Genomic DNA, 23,390 nt, shown 5'->3' with positions numbered 1-23,390 from the left:
GCCGTAAATGTAAATAACAATTGTGCTCGTCACTCAGTTCTATAAACAAATAAATAACCTCAGGTGACAACAAAGAACACAACAGATTTCTATGTGTAGTCCCCCCCCCAAAAAAAATAAATAAAAAAATAACTTGCAGTAAATATTTTCGGTTTGGAGTTTCAGTTTTGCATCGTTTTGGAAAAATTTTGGCTTCTTTACAACATTGCTTCAGTTCACTGATGTTTGAGGGCATTTATTTATGCACAGCTCTCTTAAGATCCCTCCAAAGCATCTCGATGGAATTGAGGTCTGGACTTTGACTTGACCATTCCGACGCCTTCATTTTTTCTTCTTTAATCATTCGGGTGATTGATTTGCTGGTGTGCTTGGGATCACTGCCCTGTTACATTCAGCCCAGCCTAAGCTGTTGGACAGATGGCCTCACATTCGTCTCAAAAATCTTCTAGTATGAAAAGTTAATTACTGTCTCAGTGAAGGCAAGTTTCCCAGGTCCTGTGGGTGCAAAACAAGCACACATCATCACCGCTCCACCACCACCATGCTTGACAGTTGGTATGAGGTGTTTGTGGTGATACGCTGTGTTTGGTTTTCACCAGACGTGGCACTGTACATGATGACCAGACTTCTTCACTTTTGTCTCATCAGTCCAAAGGATATTGTTCCAGAACTTCCGCGATTTTGCAAACCTAGGTCGTGCTGCCACTCTTCTCTGAAAGCCATACTTGTTCAGTCTTTTTTTAGGTTGTGCTACCATGTAATGTGCTTACAGTGGCCTGTAGGTCACATGATGTAGCTCTTAGGTTTTTCTTTATATCTCTGAGCCTTACATGGTCTGATCGTGGACTGAATTTGCTAGTACACCCACTCCTGGGAAGATTGGAAACTGTCTTGAAGGCTCTCCGTTTGTAAACGATCCTTCTCACTGTAGAATGGTGAATTTCCATTTGTACGGAGATGGCCTTCTAACCCTTCCCAGATTGATGAGCAGCAACAATTGCTTCTCTGAGGTCATGGTCCTTTCTTCTTGGCGTAACGTAGACACGCACCTGAGTGCTCCAAAACACCAAAAGTTCTGCTTTTATAGAGGTAGTCAGAAATCTTGATGATTGAGTAATCTTGCACATTTCATTAACAACATCTGGTTGCTAATTACTCTCTTAATGATCGTTAAAGTAGAAAGTGTGTACTTATTTTTCCCACCTGGTTTTTGTTGTCACCGGATGTTATTTGTTTGTTTGTAAAAGTTGGTAAGGACCACACAATTGTTATTTACGAGGTAATAATAATTTAAAAAAAACAACCCCAAAAACATCAAATTGAAGGAGAGCGTACTCTTATTTCTCCATGACTGTACACTGCTTTTGCTTTGTCTCCAGTTCTCATAGTAGAACAGATAATCCTCACTGTGCGTCTCACCGACCAATTTTATTCCCTCTTTCACACCTATAGTTCCTACCTTCAGTTAGTTTCTAGGTAATGATTGACTCGGGGGGGGGCTGATATAAAACTGTTTTAATTTCATCCTGTCATCTCCGACTTCTCATTAAATGAAAGTAAATAGAAGTTGGGACGGAGCTAGGAGAGATCGTCGGCGTCTCCGGAGGGAGTGTGTAATGAACGCGAAGCCTGGTACGTAATGTACATCAAACAACCGATTTTCTCACTTTTTCCGCTTTATTAAAATATTAGAATAGATTTTAAATCATTTTTATTTATAGACAGATAAATCGTACACGGCAGTAAATCATGCGCGATAGGTCGTTTATAGGCGTTTTGGCCGCTGCTCGCTCTTGCAGCCGGATGGACGCTTCAGTCAGACCCACATGCGACACAGCGCTCGGTATGATGCGTGCAGGATTAAGTTCTCTGTATCAGAATCACAGTTTAGTTTAACATTAATGATCACAGTGTGTGACAGTAGAGTGTAATAGTGTGTAAAGGGCTGCTTTGCATAGCTCCTTATTAACGTAGATGGGGTCTAATGAGAGATTAAATCTGCACACCTTTTTGGTTTAACGCATCGTTCTCACTCCACTGATTATACCTCTTTTCATTTTTTTTTTTTTATTTTTTTTGGTCCAAGATAATGTCCCTTCAGTCCAAAAATACTGCACAGCACATAATTACTAAGCAGCTGGTCATGACTTCAACTTTCTACACTTTCCAGGCATTTTAGTATTCACAGTGTGTTGAGGTGTACACATATTTTCCTCTGTTGACTGAGGGAGGGAAATACTTAAACACGTTTTCCTAAGCGATGTCTAAATTTACTTTTACTCCATTAAGCCCATTTGAAATATTTGAGTTCTTTTTTTTTTTTTTTTTTTTTTTTGTTAGTTAGTATTTTCTTGTGAAGTTTCAGTATTCACTTCTCCCAAACCAGTTTGTTGGGCTTTAGAGACCAGTCGTTAATGGATGAGTGTTTGACGTGTGCTCATGATTAAATTTCGGCTACACCTCATCCACTTCATCATGGGTCGTGTTTGACTTTAGTTAGTTTGTGTAATATGTTTTTTTTTGTTATTTTGTGTAATGTAACACACATGGTGAGGTGTTTAAAGTGTACTCGAGTATTTCCTCCACAATCCTGACCGTAAAATAGCAGATGTGATGAGGCAAGAATGTAATGGAACGTGTACTGTATCACTGTGAGATTACATTAATGCACAGGACACTTATGGACCTTTTTATGCCTCAGACACTAAGTGATGGGCCATTATGTTTTCAGGATGTGCGTCCGTCTGTCTGAGATTCTGGTCAGCTCGATGTCTTAAGAACGCGTGTTCGAGGTTTATAGGCTTTTTTATGGAATTATGAAAAACTGATTAGAGTTTGGAATTGATGAAAGTCACCGTAAGGTCAAATGTCTGAATTTCTTTTTCTTCCCTAATGTTTGAGTATTTCAGACATACAAATTAGCAACAAGATGGGCTAGACTTGGTGGAGGCAGAGGCATCCCTGTCTATGGTGTTGGTGTAGAGTTCTACTCATTAGTTTACAGCATTTTAGTTTGATTTCTGTCTGTCTGTCTTTCTGTCTTGCTGTCCTGTCTGTCTGTCTATATCTATCTATCCATCTGTCTGTCTATCCCCCTGTCTGTCTGTCTGTCTATCTATCTGTCTATTCATCTGTCTCTATCTATCCGTCTCTGTCTGTCTGTCTGTCTCTGTCTGTCTGTCTTGCTGTCTTTCCTTCTGTCTTGCTATCCTGTCTGTCTATCTATCTATCCGTCTGTCTGTCTATCCATTTGTCAGTCTATCTATCCCTCTGTCTTTCTGTCTTGCTGTCTTTCCTTCTGTCTTGCTGTCCCGTCTCTGTCTGTCTGTCTATCGATCTGTCTATCCATCTGTCTCTGTCTATCCATTTGTCTATCTATCACTCTGTCTGTCTGTCTGTCTTTCTGTCTTCCTGTCTTTCTTTTCATCTTGCTGTCTTTCCTTCTGTCTTCTATCCTGTCTGTCTATCTATCCGTCTGTCTGTCTATCTATCCATCTGTCTGTCTATCTATCCATCTGTCTGTCTGTCTATCCATTTGTCAGTCTATCTATCCCTCTGTCTGTCTGTCTGTCTTTCTTTCTTGCTGTCTTTTCTTCTGTCTTGCTATCCTGTCTGTCTTTCTGTCTGTCTGTCTGTCTATCTATCTATCTGTCTGTCTGTCTATCTATCTATCTATCTATCTATCTATCCATCTGTCTATCTATCCATATGTCAGTCTATCTATCCCTTTGTCTTTGTCTGTCTTTCTTTTCGTCTTGCTGTCTTTCTTTCTGTCTTGCTATCCTGTCTGTCTATCTTTCTATCTGTCTATGTATCTATCTATCTTTATTTCTCCTGCTTTGTGTGTGTGTGTGTGCGCGTCACTTATATCTAGGTAGATGGAGGTGTGGCTGCAGGCCTGATGGCCTTGCTGTTGGGATTAAGTGGGCCGTGCTCTTTATTGATTTTGTGTGAGTGCCATAAATTGTGCCACGCTGCCCCTAAGCTATGGCATGCCTTGTTAAATTCTTATCTGGAATCAAGGTCTCTTCAACCTCTCCTATCTCCGGCTCTCGCTGTGTAATTGGATACATTAAAGAGGAGCTGGGCGCACCTGGGCCACACGGGTCTTATGAAAACAGGAATAAAAGGCAGGTTAATTCCATATTGGCCATGACACAGGGACAAGGCAGGAGCCATCACACCACGTCCGTCGGCGTGCTACTGAGCCCAAAGAGCCGCTGTTCGAAATCATTTAACAGCCAGCTGTCTCTTAAAAACACTTCACTTTTATTATCGCTCCATCTTAGGATCAGTGTCTCTCTCTCACTGTGATGAGTGTAAAGGAAGCTTGTCTTAGTTGATAGTTTTATTGCATGACCATTGGAAATCCAGTGTTTCGCCGGAGTTAATGTGCTCTTACTGTACTTCATGCAGTCTGTGTATTAAATACAGTGTACTCTGTTTTAGGCCTCAGTACTTTAAGATCATAGAGGAGTGTGTGTCTCAGATTGTACTACATCGCAGTGGGACAGACCCGGATTTCTCCTACCGCAAGCGTCTGGATGTGGACTTCTCTCACCTTCTAGGTGTGTGTGTGTGTGTGTGGGTCACGTTCTCTTATTTGTGCAGTAATGGCGGTGCTCTTGTGTCTCTGATGTTTGTGTGTTTGTGTTTTTCAGAGGTGTGTGTGGATAAGGCACGGGCAGATGAATATGAGCAGAGGGCTTTGGAGTTAGAGCAGAAGGTAAGTGACTTTTTTTTTTTTTTTTTTTTTTTTGGTCTCCTGACTCTGTTACTCTCTCTTTGTCTCTCCTTTGTTCATCTGTTCTCTTTTTCTAAGCCTTCACAAGTTTCTTTATTTCTTTTTTTTTTTTGCTACACCCTGGTCTCTTTATTGAAGATTGTGGCCTTTGAAGAGTGTTCAATACTGCACCATTTAACCCTCCTTAATTAAAGGGAGCATATTCGAAATCGTTCAAACAGTCGTTTGTAATTAACAGTATTCGGAGATTAAAAAGACGGCCGTATTGATTATTCTGAGTGCACCTTTGGCTGCTGCAGTTCGGTGGAAAAATCCCATCCTGCTTCTGGAGTCTAAAACCCTCTAAAATGTTTGGATTTGGTGCAATACACACGTGTGTGTGTGTGTGTGTGTGTGTGTGTACATAAACCAACCCCCCCCCACCACGTGTCTAAACACGTCACAGGTTACATTTCCAGCTTCAGTGCTTTTTTTAAGCTACTCTCTTAATGATAAAAAATAAATAAATTGGCAAGAAATGTGCGAAATCGGGCTGTCTTATTACAAGAAAGGACTGACTGAAATCGTAGGTTCTGACAGAAAGCATGGTCAAAAGTATGTGGACACTTGGTTGTTGAATGTCCCAGCCTATAACCATGGGTATTAATATGAAGTCAGTCGCTCCTTTGCTGTTATTATAGCCTCCGTTCTTCTGGGAAATTGTGTTGAGTTTTAAAGGGCCACAAATATAACTGCAGGTGGAATTCCTATGGGAGTTTTATTTATTTTTTTTTAAACACACTTCTTTGCTTCCTGTCAAAATGTTACTAGTCCATTTAAAGAAAAAAAACAAAACAAAAAACTTTACCCAGTGAAAGTCTAGTGCAGTTGAATGTATGAATGTTGAAGGTCCCCTGCCTTATGCCCCGAGTTCCCAGGGATAGAGTCCAGGATCCCTGTGACCCTGTGTAGGATAAGAGGTACAAAAAATGGATGGCTGAACGGGTGGGTGTTTTTTCTACTTCCGTTACTAGTCAACATTCCCACAGCGGCGACTAGTGAATGTAGACGTCCGTTAATCCACAAGTCGACTTGTCGACGCTCACTTCCGTCTGTCCATCTCAAAAATGATTCTCATTGAGATAGTCCATGAAGTTAGCGGCGTGTTTGCGTAACAGTTTTAAGTGTTCACCTTAATAAAAAGTTATTATGCTATTGTACAGTACACCAGAACCCGCTAGATTGTTTGAAATACATTCACAGTTTAGGAACATGGCAACAACAAACACTACTTTCAAACCAGCACTCCTAGGCAGAACGTATTTATGATAAGCAGTTTATCTGCCCATGGATTTGGTTTACAGTATTAATGGCTTCTCTATCTTTTATAGCTACAGCACAGCAAGTAGTTACACGTCATTTTGACTGTAAACAGCAGTGGTGTTTGCGAGTGTCCTCTGCACTGAACTAGATAAGCAGGTTATCACTCCTTCAGGATCAGTTATTAAAAATATAGTTTTTACACAGCACAGACGTTGCTACTGAAGTATTGATATCAGATGACTCTTTCTGCATGCAGCGTGTGCGCTTCAGCGGTCCTGCCATTCAGGTAGCCGCTCATTAATGAATGCTAATTCGACTTTTCAGTGAATCAGTAGCCTAAACACAACACAGTAATCTGGAGAAAAGGGCTCGGTGTCCTTTATATGTGTCCTTTAATTGAATAATGTTTCTGTTATCATTATTTCTTCTTCTCCTGATGGTGAAGAGGACTGTGTGTATCACCTGTGGTTAGAGCTAAATTTGTAATGGTGGTTGCGCCCCCCCCCCCCCCCCCCCCCCCCCCCTTTACAGTAGGGGGTCATGCCTCTGACTGGTTTCAGGGTGAAGGGGTGTGTCTGCAGCACTGATGTTGATTAAATGAGTGCAGACTAGTCAACTATCCCCAGACTAGCCCCCCCTTTCTCTTAATAAAGACACTTTCAAGAGCAGAAAATGAACAGCAACCAGTAATGAAACATTCATTTGTGATTCATTTTTATTTGGCTTCATGGGGTTCTTATAAAGATGAGACGCACCACATGAAATCAGGCATGCGCTGCTGTGGCGTATGTCCTTGAAAGGAGCTGATCTAATGCTACTTTTTCATGTTACCTTTACCTCCAGTTTGATGAAGAGATCATGGGGAGACAGGAGGCCTTGGCCGAGCTCCTGAAGAAGGAGGAGAAAATCAATGAGCTGGAAGCAGAGGTGCAGGCCTTCAGAGCTCAGGTATTGCCTTTTTTATGTTGATGTTTCACTTGCTGTCACCGTTTAACATTTCTATAACAGTTTATTATCTAGCGCATATACAGGACTACGCAATAAACAGTGTATTGTGTTTTTTTCTTAAATACATGTAAAGCAACTCTGTGAAGGAAAAAAAAAGCTTTAAAAAAAAAAAACAACCTGCACTATAAATGGAAGCAGAGTAAAAACACTCAATCAGTCAGTATTATGTGTGACCACTAGACCATCTGTTCTCTTAGCTGCACCGTTGTGCGGTTTTATAAAGAAAGTAGTCTCAGTCCCTGTTTTTAAAAAGTACTGATTATGAAATTGTCTAAAAATATATCTATGGATCCTACTGCGTCCAAACACTTGTCACCTTGCACTCTCTCTGGCGCAACACACTCCAGCTTTATTGTCCCTCTGCAAGGGAACACGGTCACAGGAGCAGCTCTTTGCAGCGTGGGTTGATGCAATGTCCGGCACAATGTCTGAAAGAGTTTTGTTTGAAACTACTCGATAGGAAATGCGCCGAGAAAAGAACATATGTCTTGAACTGGGTCTTCTTTTTTTTAAGTCTGTAAGCCTTGTGCACAACTTGTCTTGTTGGTTAGAGGGTTCTTGTGGCTTAATTGCACTGAACTGCTGTTAACGTGGCTACAGTGTTCCAAGTTAATATGGTGAAAATGAAAAGAACATTAAAAATGTTGAAAAAGTCTTTATTATAATTGCTCTGTTTTTAATGTCGACAAAAAAAATCCTGGCTATACTACAAGGCAGTGTCGATACCAAACAAATAGACTAATAACGACACGTCTTCTAAGAAACTAGTCTGTGCTTGCAAATCGGACAGTTTATCGTTATGTTTTAAAGTATAATTTGTTAACTGCTTCATTCAATCAGATGTGTGTGTGGCTTCTGCACGTTGCAGTGCCACACCATAGCTTTAAGGAGAGGTACCTTTGGAGGAGTAGAGGTGGATTTTACTGGTACTGATAACTAAGTCAGGCGGTACCTGCCTGCTGATGACCGATCTGTCAACCCAGAGTTGTTTTTTTTTTTTTTTTTTTAATTGAAACTGTGGGGAAAATACACTCAAAGTAAAATATTGCTGAACTTTATTACAAAAATAACAGTACTGACTGTACAAAGAAAACATGCTTTACTTTTTTAAATGAAAGAAATTTGCATATATATTAACTATTAATAAATATTAAAGGAAATAAGATACACATTCAAACTGAGCCAAAAAAAATCACACTACAAATACCAAATAAAAATAGAGACATCCAGAATGAATTAAAAAACGCTTCAAATAGCACAAAAAAATTAGTCAGTGATGGTTTTTTATTTCACCTCTAGAGGGCGCTTTTGTAATGTATAATAACAGATGACCCTTCTCAGTCGCTTTCGCAGCAGATGCAACCGGGAAAAACTATCAGTCCTAAATGCTTTTTTACCTGCTATCAATCAGTATGTGATCTGACTCATCCACTCAGAAAATGACTTTCTTGCTTTGTTTATATTTAAATCATAGTTATGGATATGCACTATATGGCCAAAAGTTTATGAGCACCCGCCCATCACACCTATATGTGCACCTTCAAAGGCCTTAAAACTGTTGGCCCAAAAGTGGAAGCAATTGTCTAGATAGAATGTCTTTGTATGCTGTAGCATTACAGTTTCCTTTCACTGGTACTAAGAGGCCCAAACCTGTTCCAGCACGACCAAGTGCACAAAGCAAGCTCCATGAAAACATTGTGTGCCAAGGTTGGCGTGGAAGAACTTGAGTGGCCTGCACAGAGCTCTGAAAATCTAGCGGAACGCTTTCCTAGAATAGAATGGAGGTTATTATAACAGCAAAGGGGGTGGAATTTCTTGAATCTGCCATTGATAAACGCTTATTAAATAATAGATCTATTAGAAAGAGTTTAAATCCGCACCTGCCCGTGGCTTTAATGCAGTAAGTGTGGCTCCTGATTGTTCTTGAATTCCAGATAGGTTGGGTGTGAGCTAATCCTCCTGATTGTAATCCTGATCTGCTCTTCTTATTAGTTTGAGATCCAAATCGCTGATTTTGAGCTCATTTTCCAGAAAGCCCTTTGTGATGGCTTTATGACCGACTTTGAAGACACCCGTTTCAGACTCGGTTATATTGATCAGTAGGGAGATCAGCAAAGGGGTTAAATTCTAGAGTAATCTGGCTAAATGACCTTAAGACATCAATTTAAGTACTTATTGCATGCAGTCTTTGACAAAGGTGTTTTACATTTATTTTTAAGCAGTTGCTAAGTGTGAAGAATGTGTGTCCCTTCCTCAAGTAGTAGAAGCGATGTTTTATTTTCTCCCCAGCTGATCCTCAAACCTTCAGATTGGCATGATAAATAGAGCACCAGCTGAACAGTTTATTTGATGAATTGCTTTTTGGCTCACTGGGCCGCCATCGATAGTGCCGATCAGTTGTTAAATAATGGAGCCCAACGAGCGAAGTGAAAGTTTGCAATACAGGCAGTTAAAGTGATCCATCTCGGCAGTCTGCTATCATTTGAAGCCATTACGTGTCCCACATAAATGTTGCTGTAATTCATTCCACCTTATTGCCTAAAATGGATGATTTAGGACGGTTGGTTTAGTGTTTGAATTAAAGCATCTACATTTTCCATAAATTCTTGCCTGCAGCTGTACTCCATCTTGATTACATAATAGTGTTATGTATTGCCTGTTGTTCCCATGCATTGGGTTGTATAAAGTGGAGCTCATGCTGTTTTAGTGTACCCATATATATATATATATATATATATATATATATATATATATATATATATATATATATATATATATATATATATATATATATATATATATATAAAATAGTGTAACAACCTGGAATTGAAATGGATTCTTTGAATTTGATTTACACCATATGTCTGAAAACTTCAAGGTGCCTTTTTTTTAATTGTGGTACAAAGGCTAATTAAGTATTCTTCTTGACAAAATTCTTTAAGTTCTGTGAAATTGGATGGAAAATGTTGAATTTTAAAGACTTGCAAGATATTCTCAGTTGGATTGATTTTTGGGCTTTGAATGGACTATTCTTACACATTCATGTTCCCGGCCTTGAGACACTACAGTGTAGTTTTGGCGATCATGCATATGGTCGTTGTCCAGTTGGACAAAGAAGCTCCCTACTCTCAAGTCGCTTGCAGACTGGAGCAGGTTTTCTTTTTGAATTGCCCTGTATTTGTATCCATCTCATCTTCATCCCTGATCAGTATCACAGCCTGATGCTGACGAGGGGCATGTGCAGAGCATTGTACTTCACTGTGGAAACGGTGTACTCAGGGTGATGAACAGTATTCGTTTTCTGACAAATGTTGCGTTTTGTGCCAAGCCTAAAAAGCTATAATCCATATTTGCATTCTTATGCAAGGCACTGTATTTATACATGTATACGCATAAAATCCTCTCTGCCCGATTTGAACTGTAATAAATGCCCTCCAAGACGGAGGAAAAGAAAATACTTTTTTGAAGCATCATAAACGTTTACACTAGGTGGCTATCATACTCATGTGATTTTGAACATCCCATTCCAGATGTGTCCATCCTTTACTGTTATTATAAGCTCCACTCTTCTGGGAAGGCTTTCTATTAGATTTTGGAGCGTGGCTGTGGGGATTTGCCCATTCATCCACAAGAGCGTTAGTGAGGTCAGGTACAGATGTCAGGTGAGTTGATCTGGGGTTCAGTCAGCGTTCCAGTTCATCCCAAAGGTGTTCAGTGGGGTTGAGGTCAGGGCTCTGTGCAGGACACTCGAGTTCTTCTACTCCAAACTTGACAAACCATGTCTTCATGGAGCTCGTTTTGTGCACAGGAGCATTGTCGTGCCGGAACAGGTTTGGGCCTCTTAGTTCCAGTGAAGGGAAACTGTAATGCTACAGCATACAAAGACATTCTAGGCAGTTCTGTGCTTCCAGCATTGTGCCATATAGTGCGCATTGACAAAAATGCTTTCTTATTATTACTGAAGGTTCAAAGTGTGTAATGTTTCCACTATTGACCATTTGACTATTTGCTTTGTAGAGATTTCTTGTTGATATATTTTTTTTCACCTTGTACAGTTTGGGACCGCTCCAGTGGGCATGCCTACAGCGCAGTCTGTCCCAGCCATGTCGTCTTCTTCGTCATCCTTTCCAGCAGGACCTCCTCCTCCACCCCCTGTTGGAGCTCCTCCTCCTCCTCCTCCTCCTCCTCCTCCCCCACCTATGCCAGGCTGTGCTTCCATGCCCGGAGTACCTCCTCCGTTTGGTGTCCCTCCGCCCCCGCCTCCTCCAGGACTGGGGGGTCTTATGTCCTCCCCCACTCGGTATGTGCTGCCGTTTGGTCTTCAGCCCAAGAAGGAGTTCAAGCCCGAGACCATCATGAAGCGCCTCAACTGGTCCAAGGTATTACATCTGTCTCTGTTCCCTAAATGCTACTAGAAACAACCATGTAGATTATGGTGTTCAGTATAGTGCACAATGCGTAGAAAATAGAAATGCATGATTTAAATAGAATTTTATGGAAATCTACCTGCAGTAAAATAACATATGTGCTTGAAGAAAATGTTGCAGGATGGATATTTTTACTTGAGTGAGTCACATGTCTCAGAGCGTTAGTGTGGGTTAAAATGGAATAAAAAAAAAAAGTATAAGTATTAAAAGTGTATATATGGAAGCTTGTGTTGGAAACAGGATAAATAGGCATGTGTAAGGATCTGAGCAACTTTGATAAGTGACAAATTGTGATGGCTACAGTAGATGACCGAGTCAGAGCATCTCCAAAACAGCAGGTCTTCTGGGGTGTTCTCGGTATGCAGTGGTTAGTACCTACCAAAAGTGGTCCAAGGAAGGACAACCGGTGAACCGGTGACAGGGTCATGGGCACCGAAGGCTCACTGTTGCGTGTGGGGAGTGAAGGCTAGTCCGTCTGGTCCGATCCCACAGAAGAGCTTCTGTAACACAAACTTCCGAAAAAGTTCATGCTGGTTATGACAGAAAGGAGTCAGAACACACAGCGCATCACAGCACACTGCGTATGGGGCTGTGTAGCTGCGGACCGGTCAGAGTGCCCATGCTGACCCCTGTACACCACTGAAAACACCTACAATGGGCACATGAGCATCAGAACTGGACCATGGAGCAATGAAAGAAGAATCACAAGAAGAATGGTCTGATGAATCACATTTTCTTTTACATCATGTGGACGTCCGTGTGTGTGTGTGTGTGTGTGTGTGTGTCCTTACCTGGGGAAGAGAGCACGTCCTGAGCACGTGCACTCAACTTCTTTGGTGGACCATGGCGAGGCCTGTTCTGAGTGGAACCTGTCCTGTTAAACCGCTGTATGGTCTTGACCACCGTTCTGCAGCTCAGTGTCAGGGTCTTGGCAATCTTCTTATAGCCTAGGCCATCTTTATGTAGAGCAATTCTTTTTTTCAGATCCTCAGAGAGTTCTTTGCCATAAGGTGCCATGTTAAATTTCCAGTGACCAGTATGAGGGAGTGTGAGAGCGATGACACCAAATTAAACACACCTGCTCCCCATTCACACCTGAGACCTTGTAACACTAACAAGTCACATGACACCAGGGAGGGGAAATGGCTAATTGGGCCCAATTTGGACACTTTCACTTAGGGGTGTACTCACTCTTGTTGCCAGCGGTTTAGACATTAATGGCTGTGTGTTGAGTTATTTTGAGGGGACAGCAAATTTACACTGTTACACAAGCTGTACACTCACTACTTTACACTGTAGCACAGTGTCATTTCTTCAGTGTTGTCACAGGAAAAGATATAATCAAATATTTACAAAAATGTCAGGGGTGCACTCTTTTGTGGGATACTTTTTATATATATATATATATATATATATATATATATATATATATATATATATGTATATGTATATGTATATATATGTGTGTGATATGGACAACTATAATACTACATAATTTATATTTTTTTTAATTGTAAACTGACTGTTTTTTCTAATATTGTTCAGGAGACTGTTGGGAATCTAACACAAATCTTAAATAAATGTCTAACATTTTAGAAAACATAAAAAGTGATTGTTGGTTATATGTGTCCTTACAGCCCACAGGCAATGCGAGTGTTTCCAGGCTTCGGCTTATCACCTTACCACCATTGACGATCTCCATTTTATCTCAGTAATAGTGTGCTGGTAGTTTATCACGATGGTTACATTCTAAAAAATTTATGTTGACTGATTACATCACTACCCGCGTAAACCTCATGCCACACACATTACCCAGAAGAAGATGATAGTCAAAGATTCGTAAACTTCTGAGCTGTGTTCCTCTCTTGAAATATCCCATCATGCCGAATCTGCAGCTGAACCCCAGCAGTGCACAGACATTGAAATATGTCAGTTATTTTGTAATGAAAATCATCTCTTTTTTTTTGTTTTTGTGGACCAAACCAGTTTTAATTGACATGTTGGTCTAGTTTCAGCTTTTTTCCCTTCAATACAATTTGACTGCGTTCTGATAGTGGCTTTGTTTTAATTTCGGATTTGAAAACGCCGTTGTAATTGTGTAGATAATTTCAGGATAACAAAATTCTCATGGGAATAATAAACAACACAGCATCAACCTGACAAATCATTAAACACAGCTCAAATACTTCAATCTAAGCATATTCAGTAGAATATTTCACTGTAGAATGTTTTAAATTGTCATCTCAGGTATGTAGTACACTACATATGATCTGCTCGTATGAGATTTCCAGAAGTGCCTACCTGCCGTCCTTTATGCAATTTGTGAAGGAAATCTACATTATAACATTGGAGAATCCTGCCATGAGTTATCACTCAAATAGGTCAGAAGTCTTTCTTTTCTTTCTCCTAATGAAATTGGCGCACGAGACGGTTCACGTGAGTGCAGGTGTTTGTTGTTGTTAACTGAAGCCCTGAAAGCCCTGCTGCCTTCTTCCAGATCAGTACGAAAAAGGTTAAGTAGACCTCCAGTGAAGTATAATGACTGTATATATGAGTAGACAACACACCGCTTATACACTACCATTGCGTGGTTCTGAAGCCTTTATCGGGTGAAAATGGGAGCCGCCATCTTGCGAAAATTTGAGCCAGAACATGCGTAGTAGAGATCATGGAGCCTGAGTATGCACGGTAGATCTGGCCGATCTACTATATAATATAGTATAACATAGTAATAATATGGATAGAATAATACTAATGTTTTATTTATATAGCGCCATTCCATAGCTCGAGGACGCTTTACAATCAGGAACAAACCACAGTTGAACATATAGGAGGGAAAAAAAAGTCAGGCATCAGAAGTAGAGTGGTAGTGTTGGGGAAAGAGAGAGGATTTTAACTGTGATTTAAACAAGGAAATGGAGGATATGTTCTGGAGATTTTGGGGGAGTGAGTTCCATAACTTAGGGGCAGCTACGCTGAAGGATCGGCCATCAGGAGTGGAGAGACGGAATTCAGGGACACGGAGAAGTCCTAGGTTTGAGGAACGAAGGGAGCATGTTAGTGTGTAAATGTGCGGTAATTCACAAAGGTATTGGGGTGCTAGACCATTTAAGGCTTTGAAGGTGAGGAGCAGAAGTTTGAATTTAATGCGACAGGAGACGGGTAACCAGTGCAAAGCAGCCACAGTGGGGGTAATGTGTTCGAAGCGTTTTGTACGGGTAATAACGCATGCTGCAGAGTTTTGAATGTATTGTAATTTGGTAATCAACTTGGATGGGAGGCCAAAAACCAGACAATTGCAGTAATCAAGTCGTGATGTTATGAATGCACGAACCAGTGACTCAGCATCCTTCATGCTATGAATGGGATGCAGTCTGGCAATTTGTCTGAGGTGAAAAAAAGGCAGTTTTGCTGACAGATTTAAAGTCAGTGATGTGTCAAATGTAATTCCAAGATTGTTTTATTTTTTTTTTCAGTGGGTTTTGTGAGGAAGCCATCAATATCCAGGCTTATTTCTACGTTTTGTCTGTGAGCTCGTGAGCCAAAAATCATTATTTCAGTGTTTTTGAGCATTGAATTTGAGAGAGTTATTGTTTAGCCACTGTTTTATCTCATGAATACAGGTCGGTTTTGGTGCCCTGGTTGAGATGGATATGTCAGACGGGGCGGTTGCATAGATCTGTGTGTCGTCAGCGTAGCCGTGGTATAGGAGACGATTGATGTGACCGATGGGAAGCGTATAAATTATGAAACTGGAGAGGGCCAAGAACGGAGCCCTGTGGAACGCCTTGGACGAGGGGGCCAATGGGGGATTTGAAGCCTTTAATAGAAACACAATATTTACGTTCCGTTCAAGCATCGCCAGTGATACATATGTCTGTGAGACGTGAAAGGAGTGTTTTGTGGCAGATAGTCTTATAGTGTATTATCTTGTATCTTTATTATATAATCTAAAACACATTTATCCTAAGACAAAATATTGGGGAAGATGTCAAGGTCAACTGAACCTGTAAAACGACAAGATGCAAGTTTCTTTTCCCTTTCGCTAACGTGAGAATGCCAGCCAGCCAATAGAGAGCCTCAGAGACATTTTAGCTTCACTTTTGAGTGCCTGTTACGACATCCAATCATGTATACAGTCATTGATGAAGTATCACACTTTACAGATAATTTATCATAATGATGATAATTACAATGCTTAAGACACCTTCAGACAGCATGGTGAAGCCTGTCGGAGTGTGCGTATATACAGTATACGGTTGTACAGTAACCGCCAAGTGCTTCCGGGGACAAAGCCGCTGCTCGTCTGTATTAACCCATGTGCCGACTCTATTACAGTTAACATGACATCTTTTATTAATGGCTGTACGTAAAATATTTTAGAGAGAAGGACAGTACTGTGAACTTTTGCAAGTTAGTGTCTAGAAACTGGAGTGTGCATATATACAGGACTGTACAGTAACCTCCAAATGCTTTGGGGGGGGGAAAGCTAGTGGCTTTACGAGTTCAGTTTCATATTGTGTCTCGTCTAAAGCACAAGCTTTTTTCTCCCAAGCGCTTTATGTTTACCGTAAAACCACATATATATGCACACTACACTTTCCACCTCAGACAAGTGATTTGTGAAAGGACTAAATCCAAAATGTACTGCGTCCTGAACGTCCCAGACATCAGGACTACACGTTATTTCTCTTTGGGGTTGGCAGGTCTGTCTTACGTAGGGAGCGTATATAGGAGGGATGTCCAGTCTTATCCGGATCAGGTCGGTGTGGGTGCAGGTTTTCATTCCAACCAAGCAGGAGGCACACCTGATTCCACCTGTTTACTCAGTTGATCTTGTCTTTCAATAGACTCAGGTGTGGCTTCTGCTCGGTTGGAATGAAAACCAGCACCCACACCGGCCCTTTCCGGATAAGACTGGACACCCCTGGTATATAGTGAACATGAGGCAACTTGGAATTTGGCCTGACTGTTTCCGAGATGGCAAAACTACAAAACAAACAAACAAAATCCTCCGTAAAGAGGGTAAAATTAAATATGCACCTTGAGTTGCCTAAGAAATCTAAAATCTGTAAGAGTCCCCTTTAATTCGAGAAGAACACATGCACAGTATCTCTGCATTGTTTGTTTGTTTGTTTTTGTTTACGGCTTTGTTCTGTCTTTATAGTAAGCGCTCTATACTTGAATCTGTTCCCCACACAAAAGACCCTCACTTAACATCAGAACACAGCAGCAATAATACGAAAAGACAGCTGTTCGGGAAGCGACTGTGAAGAAAACTTCTGCTGCTCAGTGCCAAACCTCATTAAATACGAGCTTTTAATTTCTCCACGAAGGATCAAAAGGTATCGTCAGACACCCTGTTTCCTTCCCTTTGGAGCGATATTAGTTTGCCATACAGCTATTAATATTTCATCTTCGTGCTCGTTGCGGTCGACATACAGATGTTACACAAACTTAGCCATATGTTTTAACTCATCTAAAACCTGGTTGCTAATGAACTATTAGAAGGATAATTGTGCTCTTTTGAGGATTATAATGGCTGTAGATGACACATTAGATGCGGTATTCATGTTTTCCTTCCCCAAAACATTTATCTCTTATTTAACAAGAGCTGTGCAGTTGAATTGTGTGAAATCTGTGCACCCCTGCCTGTAGAAGCAGCTGTGTTACTACTGAAAGCAGCTGTGTTACTATTGAAAAGACATTAGCACATTTCTTTCTCTCTTACATGCACAAACACAATGAAATGTGTTAAGTAAACTAAAATAAAACACAAAAAAAAAGAAGCAGTTATTTATAGTTGGTATAGATATAGTGTGTATATGTATTTATACTGAAATGGTTCGTCCATGCTCACGGCCAAGTGTGAAATGAACAGATTTGCTTTCATGTTTAAGTTGAACTTAAATTGTGAAGTTAAATCCATTCAAGGTTGTATTAAAGATATCGAAACGTACCGCTACATATATTTTCCTGACAAGGAATGATGCCTATTATAAGGATCATCAGTGATGTGTTAAAGAAACAAACAAACAAAAATCACTGACGAATTTAACTTAAGGGCCGAATTCCCACTCGAGTAACATTCGTAGCTTTCACTGTTCATATTTACACAATGTCCACGTTACTACACGGAATGAAGGATGCAAATGTGCGCGCGTCTATTTAACGAGCTGAACGGAAACCTGAGATTATTGACCTGTTTACTTATCGTTGCGCACTCTTGCAGTATTTTGCTTAAGTGGAAATTCCGCTTTTAATTTCCATCGTGCTTTTTGAATCTCAAATGATTTTTTCAGTGCGCTCAGGCCTGGAAGTTAGACATGGTGCAGGTCAAGCAGAGCATGCACCGATGATGGGTTAAGCAGTCGGGTCACCCCATCTGAAGTGGTCCGGTAATCGCAAAGTCGGTTGCTTGATCGTTTTTTAAATAAAAAAATTAATAAATAAGATGTTATAAGATGTAAAAAACTTTAAGACTGAGTCTCGAACCCGTCCCATTATAAACTGACCCTAAAAGTGGAACGTGAGCAATCTTGCGCATTACGGTTGGGCTTTGGAACAAGAATGTGCAAAGTGTGTGTATATATGTGTGTATATACATGTGTTTGTGTATATATATATTTATTTATTTGTATATAAAATGATAGATAGCTAGATATTGGGCTTTCTCTACACAGCTGTATAACCATTGTATTGCCATGACACACCGATGACGTCGTAGTTTAGGAAAATAAACCGGGTGATTCTGCAATGCCAATACACAACAATTAATTCGAGTCGAGCAACCTGTACTGGACCATCTGAGGTGGAAAGACCCAATTAATAAGCAGCAGTTCAGATGAATTCTAATGTTTTCACATGTCTAGATTAATTGTGTCACATTTTCTTATCTGTGCCATGTGCTCACTGATAACCAACCTGCTGCATTCATGTGTGAGTGCAGTGCTGCGTTAACATACGCCATCACCACCACATTATCATCACCACATTATCATCACTTACTCTATAGCACAGATACTATTATGTTCCCTCATCATCCCCGCTCTCTCTCACTGTCTCTCTCTCTCACTGTCTCTCTCTCACTGTCACTCTCTCACTGTCACTCTCTCACTGTCTCTCTCTCACTGTCACTCTCTCACTGTCACTCTCTCACTGTCTCTCTCTCACTGTCTCTCTCTCACTGTCACTCTCTCACTGTCACTCTCTCACTGTCACTCTCTCACTGTCTCTCTCTCACTGTCTCTCTCTCACTGTCTCTCTCTCACTGTCTCTCATGCTCTCTCGCTCTCTCTCTCTCTCTCTGTGTCTCTCTCGCTCGCTCTCTCACTGTCTCACTCTCTCTTATTGTTTCTCTCACTCTTACTGTTTCTCTCACACTCTCATTCTCTCTCTCTGTCTCACTGTCTCTCTCACTCTCTCTCTCACTGTCTCTCTCACTCACTCTCACTGTCTCACTCTCTCTTACTGTTTCTCTCACTCTTACTGTTTCTCTCACACTCATTCTCTCTCTCTCTCTCACTCGCTCTCTCACTGTCTCTCTCCCTCTCACTCACTCTCACTTTCTCACTCACTCTCTCTCTCACTGTCTCTCATTCTCTCGCTCGATCACTCACTCACTCTCTCACTCACTCTCTCTCTCACTGTCTCTCATTCTCTCGCTCGATCACTCTCTCTCTGACACGCTCTCTCACTGTCTCTCTCGCTCTCTCACTGTGTCTCTCACTCTGACTTTGCTGTTTCTCTCACTGTCTCTCATTCTCTCTCTCACTGTCTCTCTCACTGTCTCTCTCTCTCGCTCACTCTCTGTCTCTCACTGTCTCATTCGCTCGCTCACTCATGCTCTCTCACTATCTCTCTCACGCTCTCTCTTTCACTCTTACTCATTCTCTCTCTCTCGCTCCTCTGTCCTGAAGACTTTCCCGTGCTGAGAAACACTGCAAAGCAGACTTGACTTTTACAAAGTCGCCGTCACTGACACTCGAGACTCCTTCCATAAGCGTTGCGTAAATGTCTCCTAACAAAAACATCACCATTATGTTTTACTTTATTAAACACCAACACATTTCTAAAAAATCCATTTATTATTAGGCTTGGAAACATTTCAGACACAAAAACACAGCACAATCATTATACCCTGTTCCTAACGTAGGAATGACCTTACTCACCAAGTATCCTGAAGTACAAGTCTGAGGCATGACCTGGGCTTGGAGGATAAATATCACAGATGTGATTCAAGTGCATCTGTTTTTCTACGGCTAAATCTGCATATAATTTCTCTCTCTTTTTTTAATAGCCTTCACAAAGGTGTTAATCTATTTGCTATTTTTTCCTCGGTGTATATACTGTATAATCACCCTACTATCTGTGGAAGCTTATTTATTTATTTCTTATTTTTTTTTTAAAATAATTACGAGTTTTGATTGACATCATTATTGCTATGTTTACAAGGTGAGCCTCATTTACTCTCTCTCTCTCTCTCTCTCTCTCTCTCTCTGCGTCATTTGCTTTTATTTTCCCCCTCTCTCTGCTTTATTCGTCTAAAATAGCACGGGTCACATTGTTACTGTAGGAGTTATTATAATGTGGTACTCTTTCAGCGCTCAGCTTCCTAACATCAGTGTTCCTCATTATCCTACCTCTGGATTTTCTTCGTACCGCTGGTTTTACCTTATTTGCTGTTTCTTCTATGCATGTCTGCAAGTAAACTCTGATCGTGGTCTGCTTTGTGTTCTAGTGTTTTTAGTTAGCGTGTTTATAGTGTTTTTGTTTTTTTTGTTTTTTTTGCATGTGTGCGCCTTTTAGTCGAGTGAGTGGGTGGATGAGTGAGAAGAGGTTGAAGGAGCTGCTCGGTGTTGTTTGAGCCGAGGCCATTCTGCTATGTTTGAGCCACTCGAGGGGCACAGTCCACCATCGTAGATGATGATGATGATGGAGGGATATTCTATAGCACACCATGAATATTTGATTAGATACTACTTTGTCTTTTTCACAAGTTTTCCATAGTGGCCTATTTGTTTGTATTTTCGTGTTAAGTAGAAGCTCTTTAACATCTCAGCTGATGGTCATGAAGTTTAATGTCGGGTCATCATTTCCTTTCTTTTGTGTGTGTGTGTTGTAGATCCATCCACAGAAAATGACCGAGAGCTGTTTTTGGGTTGTCGCCAGCGAGGACCGCTATGAAGACGAGGACCTGCTCAGCCGTCTCGCTCTCGCCTTCGGCTCTCAGAGACCCGGTCAGTCCATGCTTACGTTCCTGCACACTCTTACACACCCACGTTTGCAGTCGCGACTGTCTTGCGCAGTTGTCTGACTGGATGTCGCACATAATAGTGCGTCGTTCAGTTCATGTCACAATCTGTAGTCTCCTCTGGCTTCCGTTGAGGAACAATAGATATGTAGACACAATGCACAGGGTTCGTGAAGCCCTCATAGTTCGATATTTGCGGAGAACTGGGATGGATGCTCTTCTCTTCCATTCCAAAATGATTTAATCCTGATTAGTTCAAGTCTTTAATTAAACAGCGTTCAAAAGAATCTATACACACACACACACACACACACATACGTACGTTTAACACCCTCTTCAACCGTGGCCTTTCTTTAGAACCGTGGTTCTTTATGGTGCAATTTCACAGTGTCTGTAATGATTAATCCTGAAGTCTGAGTCTTTTTCTGCTCCTCTCACTCCTTATTTCTGATTTCACCCTCTCTCTCAGTGCAGCGATGAGATTACAGTTTACCCACATCGACTCTTTCATGTTTACCGGTCTATTTGTTTTTTAATAAACCAGTTCTGCTGGAGGACTCTGTTTTTAAACAGCATAATGGTTGATGAGTGAGGAATGTTTTTTCATATGGAACGGCTCAGGATTGTGTGTGTGTGTATATGTATATGTATATGTATGTGTGTGTGTGTGTGTGCGCGTGTGTATGTGTATATATATATATGTGTATATGTGTGTGTATGTGTGTGTATATATATATATATATATATATATATATATATATATATATATATATATATATATATATATATATAAATAAAAATTTGCAAATAACCTCCTACTCATAACACATCTGTAATGTATGTATCACACAGTCAGGGCTGTTAATGGAGAAGATCCTCATTTGAATATCTATCTCAACTCTTAGTTGCCTGACTCAAGTTTCATAACCATTTTATTTATTTATTTATTTATTTTTAATGATGTGCGTTGCTTGATGTCAGAAAAGGACCTTGAATAAATGTATATCATTTCAAGTTAAATTATGTATCTGTTTTCTGTAAGCAGAGTTCTGCATGTAAGTAGCCTAGCTAATTTCCATCCTAACATTTATAACCCTGTTAAACGTATTAATGTTTAGAGTTTTGGATGCTGTTCATGGCCATATAATGCCCTAGATACAGTTAAGGGCGAAAATGTATACCCACCTCGGTGAAAGATCACTCTCAGTAATTCAGTATATAATAATTCCACTGGGTCCGAAGTTTACATACGCCAAGTTAACGGTCTCTTAAACACTCTGGAAGATTCCAGAAATTCCTGTAGTTACTTTTAGAAGCTACTGAAATGGCATAATTAGGACGTCATTAGGAGTATACCTGTGGCTATATTCAAGGGTCTACCTTTTTGCACTCGATGCCATGGGAAAATCTAACCAACTCCGCCAAGTCCGGTTCCTTCTTCGGAGCAATTTCCAAAAAACTGAAGCTGTCACAATCGGTACAAACAATTCCCTGCAAATAAAGGTCTTGGGACCACACAGACGCTGCGTTGTTCACGATGGAGGCGTAAATGTACTCCCCGGGATGAACAAAGTTTGGTCCTAAAGGTTCAGGTGAATGTCAAGAGAACAACAAAGAAAGTGGTGGCATCAGGTAGTAAAGCATTTACATCAACCGTGAAAAGAGTCCTGTATCGCCACGGCCTGAAAGGTGCAAGGAGGAAACCCTTACTCAGGCTTTTTTTTTTTGAGGAGTGTTGTCTAGTCAGATGAAACAAAAATGTAATTGTTTGTTGAGAATGATCAGTACTACTTATAGAGGAAAAAGGGTATAGCTGTGAAGCATGGGCGTGGCAGCATGGTGTTGCGAGGGAGTTTTGCAGGAAAAGATGCTAGTGCACTTCGGGAAATAGACGGCATCACGAGGAAAGTTACACTTGAGTTACCCCAGTCCCGTCAGGAGGAATGGGCTAAACGTTCTGCCGTAGTATCGTGAGAAGCCTGTGGAAGGCGACGTCAAGCGTTTGATTCGAGTTCAAGCTAATAAAAGGCAACGCCACACAATACTAACAAAGTGTGTGTAAACTTTTGACCCCTTGGAAATAAATAAACACAGCAGGATCATTCCAGCACTTATCAGACTGTCCGTTTTCCAAATAAGACTCTCAGAAATGATTTCAGTGGTGCAGCGGGTGGTTTCGCTGCCTCAGAGCTCCGCTAACACGTCCTCCGAATCTCGGGGAATTCTGAACGTTTGGTCGTTGCAGAAGTGACTGAAACACGCTCAAGGTTTCTGTCCATGCTACGATTACTGAAACACTTCTCTCATTAGCTGTTATCCTTTCACAAATCGTTCTCTTTCAGCCCGTTCTCATTCGTCCAGACTCGCCCTCTTGCCTCTCGGTCTGTTTTAGTATCGCGTGATGATTTACTCTGGCTCATTCATGCTAGGTGTAAAACTAAACCAAACCTTATTGTAGCGCTTTTTAATTTAATTAATTTATTTATTTTAAAATAAAATGCTGTAATTTATTTATTTTTTTTAAAATTGCGCTCTACCTTGGGTAACTGTCAGAAAGTCTTATCCTATTCCTATACACTCATTTAAAAAAAAACAAAAAAAAAACAAAGCCTGGAGGGATTGAGACTATGCTTTGGAATAATCACCCAGTTCAAAA

General features: G+C 40.7%; 1 protein-coding gene across 3 annotated transcripts in view; it reads left to right on the top strand.

Moving 5' to 3' along the window:
* Positions 1-23,390, top strand: part of diaph3 (diaphanous-related formin 3) — a 361,935-nt gene that overhangs the window by 144,773 nt on the left and 193,772 nt on the right. For all 3 annotated transcript variants that reach the window (XM_053683159.1, XM_053683158.1, XM_053683157.1), the window contains 5 exons: positions 4,450-4,568; positions 4,662-4,726; positions 6,890-6,994; positions 11,110-11,433; positions 20,606-20,720. In XM_053683159.1, the coding sequence (XP_053539134.1) occupies positions 4,450-4,568; positions 4,662-4,726; positions 6,890-6,994; positions 11,110-11,433; positions 20,606-20,720 (728 nt within the window). The remainder of the gene's footprint in view (positions 1-4,449; positions 4,569-4,661; positions 4,727-6,889; positions 6,995-11,109; positions 11,434-20,605; positions 20,721-23,390) is intronic.

The sequence above is a fragment of the Ictalurus punctatus genome, chromosome 10 (genome assembly GCF_001660625.3).
Source record: "Ictalurus punctatus breed USDA103 chromosome 10, Coco_2.0, whole genome shotgun sequence".
Lineage (NCBI taxonomy): Eukaryota > Metazoa > Chordata > Actinopteri > Siluriformes > Ictaluridae > Ictalurus > Ictalurus punctatus.
Note: the sequence above shows the minus strand (reverse complement) of the source record. Positions and strands in the feature narration are given on the sequence as shown.